At 39.3% G+C, this 10,952-nt stretch overlaps 1 protein-coding gene across 1 annotated transcript; it reads right to left on the minus strand.

The window, feature by feature from the left end:
• Positions 1–405: 405 nt before the first annotated feature.
• Positions 406–9,198, minus strand: muc15 (mucin 15, cell surface associated). Its single transcript, XM_044029595.1, has 4 exons — positions 9,109–9,198; positions 5,185–5,977; positions 3,866–4,036; positions 406–1,871 (listed from the first exon to the last, which is right to left on the minus strand). Exons 2-4 carry the CDS (start codon positions 5,957–5,959, stop codon positions 1,753–1,755), a joined length of 1,065 nt encoding a protein of 354 aa, XP_043885530.1. The 5' UTR covers positions 5,960–5,977; positions 9,109–9,198; the 3' UTR covers positions 406–1,752.
• Between the last annotated feature and the right edge of the window lie 1,754 nt (positions 9,199–10,952).

The raw sequence follows: 10,952 nt of genomic DNA on the forward strand, positions 1-10,952 counted from the left end.
CCATTCCAATGAAATATGTATATGTTTTAGCAAGTCCTCAGTTGATTGATTTTAGCACCCTGCCAAACAATTATTGGGTCTAATTAAAATGAGCACAGTCTCATAGAGCAACCTTTTCTGTAAAAGGAAAATATAATGCTTGCTCAAAAACTATGTGTGTTGGTAGTTATATATTTATGAAGACCATTTTGAGTACTTTTTTAACTGGTCCTTACTTTAAGGTAAGAATTTTGTTTTGTATGATCAGGAGTAAGATTTATATTTTGGTTAAGTAGTTTAAGAATAAGGTTGTGTGCATGCATGTGTGTGTGTGTGGGTGCGTGATGTTAGGACAAGATGTCCCATGTTGAAAAAAAAAGGCAATTATACAAGTCAGAAAATTATGAAAAAGGAAAAAACATTAGATATTTGCTTTTTGTTTATTAAGGCATCATCAGATTCCATTACAATTCTTTAACACTGTGACTCAAAACTATTCTCCTTCAGACAAAATGCTCCTCACACTGACTGATGTTTGAAATTAGAGCGATGAAGCAGTCCCACTGAACGTTTAGTCAGAATAAAAACACACCAACAGAGTTAAGTTTGTCTAATTAAAGAATATTGTAAAGAATATTGATCAAGTGCAAACGTCAATGATGAGAGATGAACATTTATTCGATAATGTAGTATAATGCAGAAATATAACATAATGAGAGCATGAGGAAATGAAAAAGTGCAGTTTATTCCTGCCCCCTTGCCCACCCAGCCACATTGTATCAGTCAAGTTAGAGACTCTTGCTGAAGTCAAATAAAAACACAGGAGAAATTGTGTAATTAGTAATAAGTTTGTTTGTATTTTTTAAGTCACATTTCACATTTCAATAGATTATAGTTTGCAGCGGGTAAACGCTACGAGGTGTAAATCTCTGCGCTGCGCGCTGTCGCTATACGATAAACTCAACTCTGTTTGGACACCTGGAGGTCAGAAGATTTAAGAAGGATAATAGAGATGCCGCTACTGAGTAGTGCTGAGACCAAATACACAACTGCCTTCATGAATACTAAAACCTAAGTATATGAATAACAAACCAGCAGCCAGCAGCCTTCCCCCAGCGCTCACTTTGAAGCGAGACAAACTCAAACCTTTGGTTCGGTCAAATTTTCAGTCTCTGGCTGTGTCTGTCGGCCGTGACGTTCAAATGTTACTTCTTATTTCCTTCCTTGTGCCATAACAACAGGTGTGAGATGCTATGGAAAATGTTATTGTTCATAAGGCTTTGTAATTTTGTCGTTAAGGCCACAATAACTCTATGTGCAGTGCCTTGAGATAATACATGTTATGATTTGGCTCTATACAAATACATTTGAATAATCTTTTTTTTTTCCCTGCAAATGTTTTGCATCCGCAGGAGTAAAATTCTACTTTCTTCTCTTCTGATCATATAATTTGTAATTAAAACGAAGGCACAGTTATAGTTAAGCAAAGTTATAATAAATATGCATTTTTACACCCTCCATAGATAAATCATACTCTTCATTTTATTCCCTTTGGCAGCATACATATGTAAATGGCTGACAGTAATGGCTACAGAAGTAGACTTCAGATAGATTGGCTTCAGTAATCCCTCTATTTCACTTTGATAAATCTACTCATTATTAATATAATTCATAATCTCATATAAGAGCTACACCATCTCATTTACGTATTTACAGAAAAAGCCAGAAGAAGGCAATCAGTGGAGTTCATGACTTTGGTCTTGGGAGTCTTCTTCATCTCCTGTGTCCTGAAAAGTTGGACATTTGGATGTTGTCCCGCTGGAGTGCTGGATTGTAATAGGCTCCACCACCAAAGTTCAAGTCCAAAGGTTCGCTGTTGTCTAACCTGAGAACTGGAAGTAAGACATGACAACGTTTTTTTTAAAACTTGAACCACTGACCTCATCATTACGGCATTGCTATGAACAGACATTATAGGTCAGTAGTGTTATCATAGGTCAGAGTTATTAGGACATTCATGGCGTAAACAGCATTTTGTCCAAAAAAAACTTGGATTTGGTGAAGTGAAACATTCTGCATTTGCTGCTGGTTGTCCTGTCATGACTGATTGGAAGCAATCTGGAATTAAATGGGGGTAAGTGTGTTATCACTTTTAAAGCTCTCTGTTTCGAGACATGCAGACCAAAATGCAGCCTCTGTGTTTTCATAATTAAAACAGGACCAGAAGCATTTACAAATGTCTCCATTTTAGGGTCATAAAAACTCCAGGCGTAAACATAAAAGCTCAACAAAAACATGTTTTAAAGAGGACGACAGCAAACTAGTCAGTTACCTACTGTATCTATGATGCAGTCTGGCATACGTGCCAGTCTGCTGCTGCAGTGAGTGAAAAAGAAAAACTGCAGTTTATTTTCTGTTGGACCTAAACAGAAACTTACCATATGTTTGAGGGAACACGGGGCTAAAAGGAATAGGTTAACATTTTGGGAAACCCACTTAGTACGAAATGAGAAAATCAATTTTACTCTCATATAAAGCCGCGAGCAGTCGATGGTCTTAGCTTAGCATAGAGAGTGGAGATTTCACTGTCTATCAGGAGCTTTTGTTACAGACCTTTGAAAATTGTGAACTACAGGCTCCGTATGTGTGTGTGTGTGAGTTTACAATCTGCTGACCACTTAGCAGGGATTGTTGCTGTGTTGTTTGTCTGTTTGTTTGTTTGTTTGCAACCCTTATTGATGGTACAGTAGGCAGGATTATTTTTGAGGATAATCTATAGTTTTATAATAATCTTTCAGAATAATGTAAATGAAAGGTTCTTCTTAGTGGAACACGTGGCCGTTGGCAACAGTCACTTTCCTTTTCGGCCCGACAGGCTGCACATGATAAGTAAGTGAGTCGGTCTGTGAGTCAGTCTACAGCTCACAGGCAACTGAGCAGGTTGTGGACAATCGCATGAAAACATTCATTCATGAATGATGTTACATACAACCCATTTAGGTCGGGGGTGTCAAACATATGGCCCATGGGCCAGAACCGGCAGGATGGATTTGTTAAAATTTCACATTGTGATTACAGTCCACACATAATGTGATAACCATATTTGTCAGTTTCAGATACCTGTAACTAAATGTTTCGGGCCTTTGTAGATCCACTGTGTAAATGCTAAACTATATTATTGAAATTGCACTTATTTTTTCTTAAGAAATTTCAGGTTGTTCATAATATAATAATACGTTTTGCTAAAAGGTACTTCATTAAATGAAAAACAAATGTAACACTTGGAGATCTTGTTGTTTATAGGTTATTATAAAATTATAAAATTAGATCGATACCCCTGATTTAAGTGATCTAAACAAGAATAATACCTCATGTGGTTTCTGTTTACACCTTCCAAACTAAATCTGTAGCAGCATGAGAGGCTTTGACCAGATAAGAGGGCAGATTATTAGAGAGAGAGCGGGAACTGCATTGGAACTGTTCCACTACACCTGTTCTGCATTCAGTCCCTTCCAGTGCTGGATTGCTTCTCAACATCCTGTGTTGTAAGAAATCTAAAAGAGGAACGATTGTAAGAGGGAATGGGACAATAAACGCAATAAAACACGAGTCAATATTGGCAGATGGTTTCCGGGATGAGAGATTGCCTTAAGTCATCTGTCGCATATGAAATCAGTGCTTCTCTCTGCTCTGATCTGAACAGAGGAGTTCAGGACAGTGAGCCACTATCCCAAAACAATGAGTATTTTAATCATATGGGGATCAAACTCAAAAGTCCAAAACCAAGACAGCCAATCACAGGCAGAGGTAGTAAGTGTGTTGCATGTTGCATGTGTTCCTTTAAAAATGAAAACAACAGCAGTTTTCTTCATAAGACCTGACTTACCTGGGTCTGGATGAAACTCCTCAACCAGTTTCCTGTGAGAGAAATCCCTCTGTCTCTTCTTTTTCAGAATGATGTAGGCCACCAGTCCCACACAGGCCACAGCCACTCCTGTTCCCAGCACAGCTGCCCACGCTCTATTACTTTTACTGCTGCGTGCATCTGATGCAAATTCTGTATTGAATGAAAAGAGGATAGAGGGGGTGGGAGATAAATAGTATGTCCAAAAACCAGCATCTGTCTTTGAGCTTGTCAGATAATTATTGCAATAGTTAATAGTTAATAAAATGCCAAAATCATAGTACATTTAAATATGTTAAAGCAGTAGGCTGTGCTGACTTGTCCAAAGTGACTGAATATTACTACTTTTTGTTTTACTTATATATTTTACAATTCAAATTGTATTTGTTTAGCACCAAAGCACACTGCACAGAGTAAAGCCTGATCAGGTGAGAAGGAGGCTCATTTTGCCATAGATTTTCATACACATGGAGTGTCATTCAAAACAGAGTCGCCCCCTGGTGGTTTTTCAATATTGCTACATCCAGAAGGCTGCATCCACTTTTTAAGTCTGGTATATCTGAACGGTCTCTAAGTACGTCCAGCGTATTTGCCCCTTTTCTGGCCACCTGTTACTTCCATCCTACTAACTTGGCGTCACTTTTCAAACTGTAAGGCTATTTTTATATACAATACATGCTTAAGAGCTTTTGGCAAGATAACCTGACCAAGACAAGTACTTTTTCAGACAGACAGACAGACAGACAGCACTACTAGTGTGGCTATTCTCTAGCTCCTGCAAAGAGGTAAGAGTATCTTTGACCTCAGTCTCTGACTGTTTCTTTCTGACTATTTTACCACTAAAACAGGGTTTCATTGTTCTGTTCAGAAGGCAGTTGAAATAGATCCCTTTAGTTTTTTGCAGCCACATCGATAGCACCCGAAACCCAATCTTACCCTTTCCTTTGAAAGAAGGGACATTTGTCCTCTGCCAATGGGAACACACATGCAGGCAAATGTGGGTCAGGGAAAGGGTGGAAAAAACAATGTGTAAAGGAAGTAAGAGTGATATACTGTAGGTGACACTGAGCAATGAACATACAGTTAACCTGAAACAACATTTCTCTAAAATGTGCCTGCCTTGTTGATGTATTGCCCTTATTCTCATATCTATCAAACCTCCTTGTGCGACTCAATTAGCTCTGGAAATTCCCCTCGTGTTTTTTTGTCCAGGAATCTGTTTTTGTATTAAAAGGGAGACATGCAAAGAAGACACAAACATATGCAGCATGAAACTGTGACACCTGAGAACGAGGCAGTACCTCTCTCTTCGTCGTCCCCCAAGGCTGTCCTGTTGACCTTCTCAGGTGTGTTCAATGCAGCAGATGTCGTCGTCTCAGGGATTAGTCCTGTGGTTTCAGGAGGAAGAGTTGTTGTAGTCGAATGTGTGTTGGATGTCTCTTCGATCATTGGTTTTGCTGTGGTTGTTACAGTTGTTGTGCTGGGAGTTGTTGTGCTGGGAGTTGTTGTGCTGGGAGTTGTTGTGCTGCTGTTTAAATCTTCCTTTGATTTTGTTGTGGATGTTTGAGCGGATGATGAAGCCGTTGACTTTGGAGTGGTGGAGGTTTGAGAGGTCGTAGCTGAGCCGGAAGATTCCTCCCCAGCTTCTGTCATGTTGACCGGGCTCTGCTTTGTGGTACCTGTTGTTGTGATCGTAACTGTGGTGTTTGACAGTTCTGGAAGCTTGGTTGTATTACTTGAATCTGTGGAAGGCAGCGTGGTATTGACAACATCAGATCCATTATTTCCCTCTGTTTCATGTCTTAACACGTTCTCCTCTTCTAAGTAGTTCACTGCCATGGAGCCAGATGCTGTGCCACTGTAATCGATGCTTGACTCCTCACCAGTATCACTGCCAGAATAATATTGTGCCTCTTGTTCTGTAGTGTTTTGACTTTCAGTTGCATTTTTGAGAAACCCACGGAGCCAGTCTCTGTCCATTGTTTGCCTCGGTGAGTCGGTTGACTCTTGTGACGATGCCAGGTGAAAAGCATGGACAGTCAGGAGGAAGCTTGCTGTGATTTTTAAATAATGCATTTTTCCTTTGTTTTCAACCTGAAATACAAGAGATGACATAAAACTTTAATTTGATGATTATATTCCAATGTTTTTGTAATTTAACAAGATTTTGACAACCCATGGTATGTCATCAATACACATTTTCATATATCATTTGTTTACTTGTTATTTTCCCTCGCAAATGAAAGAAGGTTTTGATTCATCTCTGGTACCTTGGAAACTGCTGCTTACACATATAAACATCTACAATCTCAACTTAACCTTAACATAATCTTATAACTTCACCTGAGAAACCCATACGGTTGAGACCTCCGGAAGAGATGAGGACTTTGGGAGGAGAGAGACTTTTACACAGAACACAACTTTACAAACAAAATCCCACGTCGCATAAACACAAAGGCTAACACTGGGAAAAAGGTTTTCATTTATCATATAATTATTGTCATTAAATTGATTCCAACCGTATTCCCTATAGCTTGACTTCCTGCAATGTTGACAATATTTTGTGGACTAAGTGGATCCTGTTGTTCTTTCTCAAAGAACACAAACCCATTCCAATATATTCACACAATGCTTCTACAGTGTTAACTGCACTTTTTCATGATTAAGAAAAATGACACACCATCAGGGTCATTTGAGGTTTTGCCTCTTGTAACATTTGAGGAAACTTTTATTTGGTAAAGTTCTTTTCACATCGCATTCCTGAACATAACCAGGTTACTCTGACACAGTAACAATGCAGTTAGAGTGAGCTCTTTCCTCCAGTGACTGACAAGTCTGTTTACCTGCTGCCAGGATTAGCACCTTCAGGAAGAACTGACGGAGGTTAAATCTGTGTTCAACACAACCTTCAACCCTCTTTGACCAAATGCGCCCAAATCTCTGTTTCTTCCCATTTTCCAGGGGCATGAAATCACATGCATTTAAGAGCATAGGTCATCGGCACTGACACAAGTCATAATGGAAATCCTTGAAGGTCTGATACTGTTCCACCTCTCGACTTTTAAAGAATTGCTCAGTTGTTGGTGCAGTGCACTTGAGTCAAAACTCTACGAACATCACATCCCCAGCTGCTACTTTAGGAGTTTGTTGGTGAATTTCGACACAGTCATCCACGCATGGTTAGGCAGCGACTCATGGGACAATTTCCAGCTAGATCTGTGACATTTTGACAGCGCTAATATGTATGAATACCCTCCGAGGTATGTGTTGTCCCCACAGCTTCACACTAAGGCACAAATGTCTGCAGCTCCAGTAATTCCCTGCAGGCCACTCTTACTGCCACTCACTCTTCTGATCAGTTGTCAGTGGTGCAAAAGTGGTTTTAACATGCACATTCAAGGGCATTCACATTTCTGGTTTTACCTGTCAACACATTTTTAAAAAGCTGTGTAAGTGCACCACTTGTACGTGTGTGTATTTTGTATATGTGTGTGTGCGTGTGTGTCTATTTTAACCATGATAAAAACAGTAGATTATTCATCTCTCTATGGTCACTTTCTTAACCAGTTTTGATTACAATAAATACAATAAATCACATTCTTTTCTTTGTGTTTCCTGCTGTATGGGAAACAAATGGATGGTGCTGTTTGCTGTGTGAACACAGAATCAATCAAACAGCTCATGTTTGTTGACTGTATGGTGCTAAGAACACACCATCGAAGTAAATGGCTCAGTCCAACGAGACAGAGAGAGGGTGTGAACCATATAAGGCTCATAACTGTGTGGCAGTGAAAATAATGAGCTGACCTGTTTGTTTGTGTCGTGTGACAGGATAGAATTACATGCTTTTCTTTGTAAAAACAAAAAAAGAAATATCCAATCACATCACTTATGACCCCAATACTATATTGAGCAATTTATGTTGGTTCGGTTTTGTATCATCATTCTGTAATATTTATTTGTATTTATTACAGAAGAGTCCACATGTTAAAATAAAAATTGAAAGAAAGAAAAAAAATGAATTCTGAGATTAAAATCAGAATTCTGAGAAATAAAATCTCACTTTAATCTCAGAATTCTGACTTTAATCTCAGGATTCCTGCTGATTTATTTCTTTCAAATAGTTTTTCACATGTGGCCTCTTCTATATCATATGACTCTGTACGTCTGGAAAAAAGTCTAAAGTCATTTGATTATTTAGAAAACTAATTGTGACACTAAACACTGTAAATGTGATGAAAAAAACTGTTTATGTTTGTATTTTAACCACTGCCATGACAGTGCAGTGTTGTGAAATAAAGGCCATATGTTGTCATTGTTAAAAGATTTATAAAACTGTGTTGTTATTTTAAAGCAAAAACTCCAGCAGTAATTTGATCTCAATAATAATAATAATTATAATAGTAACTGAAGCACTGTACTCAGTGGAGGATAATTATATTGCAGGAATCTGAGGATCAGCTGTAAATGAGACTAATGTGAAACCAGCTGAACAGGTCGTTTAGCAGAGTCTGTGGTTGTTTTGATTTACACACAGTAAATGTGTGTTTGTGGTCACTAGGATGTAATCTTTGATTGTGTGATGCAGGTGAACTCCAGTGACCCATGTCTGTGTGGCACACTGGACTGCAGAGCATAAATAAAACAGCATTTCCTGTTTTGTTTGTCACTTTCTGTCCTCACATCCTATCTCACACTGGCTGTGTGGAACATGTCTTCACTTGTTTCTAAGAATCACAACAGCTTTCCTGTCCTGCTGAGTGGCCATTCTAGCGTCAGCATCCCACCAACGAGTCTCTGTGCCATGGCAGGGCGAAAGAAACAAGGAGAGATGTCCACGTCTCACCCTTGGAGCGCCAGAAAAGCCGACAGTTGAACAGAGTTACTTTTCTGCTGGTTTGTCAGAGCTTGTTTCAGTTTTTACCTCAACAGGTAACTTTAAACACTTCTTAACGTCTTAAAAAATACACAAACACCCAAGTCCTGTCTGATGTGTGTATGTGTTATTTACTTATATATATACTTGCTAAAGGCCACTGTGTTCACCTGGTTATACAAGGTGTAAAAGTTTGTTGAGATGTAACATGTTTACAACTCTTTTTACTGTCACATTTAAAAATAAAATCTTCTCAAAACAAATGTACCATATTACGACCTAAAAAAAAAATCATCCATATTATTTAAAGAAAATTCAATAATGAATTCCCTCCTTGGTTAATCCTTACCTTTTTCTTGTATCAGATAAGAACAGGTGCACAGGCAACAAAATCTCTTCACCGAGCTGCCAGCATTTGAGAGTGAATCAGCACTGGAGAGGAGAAGGGAAGGAAGGAGGAGGGCCCAGCAGAGTGGCATTCAGGGAACAACCTGTTCAACCTGCTCCTACACCTGCCAGCAATAGCAACACACCCTCAACTGTGTCCAGTTGCAGGCTGTGAAAGGGCCACGCTCAGAGGATGAGAATGAAACTGGGAAAAAGAGAGGCAAAGATTGCTGAGGGGTTTGGGGATTTCAAATTCATTACCACCTCATTATTGTGTTTCCATCTAAATAATGTGATTGTATTTACATTTGGTTGCTGTGTTGCATGGTCGCCAGGTTGGATCTGTGAATTCCCCTAAAAGGCGGAGCCTCTGGCCATAGGTCCTCTGGGTGTCCCTCTCTCTCTTTCTCTCTTTCACACAGAGGTGCTAGAAATGGCTACTGTCGTCATGGCAACAGGAGGCTGGCGTGCTCAGGTTTCATCCACGCCTTTGTCTCTGGTCTATATCAGGCTACCAAGTGACGTGTGACTTTGTGAAGTCACAGATATAAGCCTACTGTGTATCAACTGAGACTGGGTTTGTTTTCGTGTCATTCCTGAGTTACCTGTGTCACTCATCCGCCAAATTCATGTGAGCGAACAAGTGAGGCGGATGAAGTGGCACTCAAAGCCGCTATGCTTTGGTGAATTTAGAACAAGGAGTGGTGGTTGTTGTTTTTATTGAATCTGAAAAGAACAAGCTTCTGTGAAATTGTTGGAAAATCCAATCGCTTTTGACAAAAAATAAAAAACCCTGAACACACCTCTGTCAAACATGAACGCTGTTTTCCTGTTGCCACACATGTTCACCACAAAGAAGACATGATCATACAGAGCAGTCAAGAGTCACCACAACGCTCAACGTGTGCCACCCTATGTAGAAACCTAAACACACTTTATAAAGGACTTGAAGAATGTAATTAAATTGAATAAAAATGTGAATATTGACATTAACAATGGCTTCAGAGGAAATAGAGAAGCAGGAGATGTGGCTTCAGTGTAACTGTTTTACATATATACTAACATCCATGTCCTTTTGTTGTTGTTGTCGTTTGTGTATCGTAACCAAATGACATTTATTTAAAAGAGTGCATTATTTAAACAGCAGTTTAACTCTCTCAGGAACACAATCGTTCCTCACACACAGCTTGTCGCTGGCACTTCACGTGGCCTGCCAGCTACTGCCTGAAGCTAATGAGATCATGTAGCCTCATCAGGGATGTGAATAATAGAAATGTCTTGATCTTAAACTGAGGAGAATAAACAGGCTTCAAACATCAAGCTCGTCAAGGTGGCATACCAGAAAGGATGTTAAACCGCTTTTGCACTATACAGTTGAAGAATCCTTTATTTGATTTTCCATTTTGGATATTACCTGGAACATGACACTTTTTTAGTACCTGCTCTTGTGAGGTTCCAAGCGAGCATAAAAAGACGTAAAAATCCCGAAAACATGCGTTAATCTCCAACATTTAGCAAGGGCATTTCTAAAATCTCAATATTAAACAGAGGAGTCTGGTGTGTTTAGCGACAGCACTGCTGAAAGTTGGCGATTGTGGGCCGAATCACAACCTGTTCCATCGTATTTCAGTTCAGTGACTGTGTCAGACGGAGTCTGCGCTCCGTTCATGCAGGAAATACTGAATCTAACTAATTAACTGATTCTAATGAATCATTACACTGAAAGCAACTGCTTTGCTCGTCACTAGTTTGTGTACAAAACAACGTCATGGCCTTTTAATGCAGCCGTGGTATGATGACTCGTCC

The sequence above is a fragment of the Solea senegalensis genome, linkage group LG7 (genome assembly GCF_019176455.1).
Source record: "Solea senegalensis isolate Sse05_10M linkage group LG7, IFAPA_SoseM_1, whole genome shotgun sequence".
NCBI classification, from domain to species: Eukaryota; Metazoa; Chordata; class Actinopteri; order Pleuronectiformes; family Soleidae; genus Solea; species Solea senegalensis.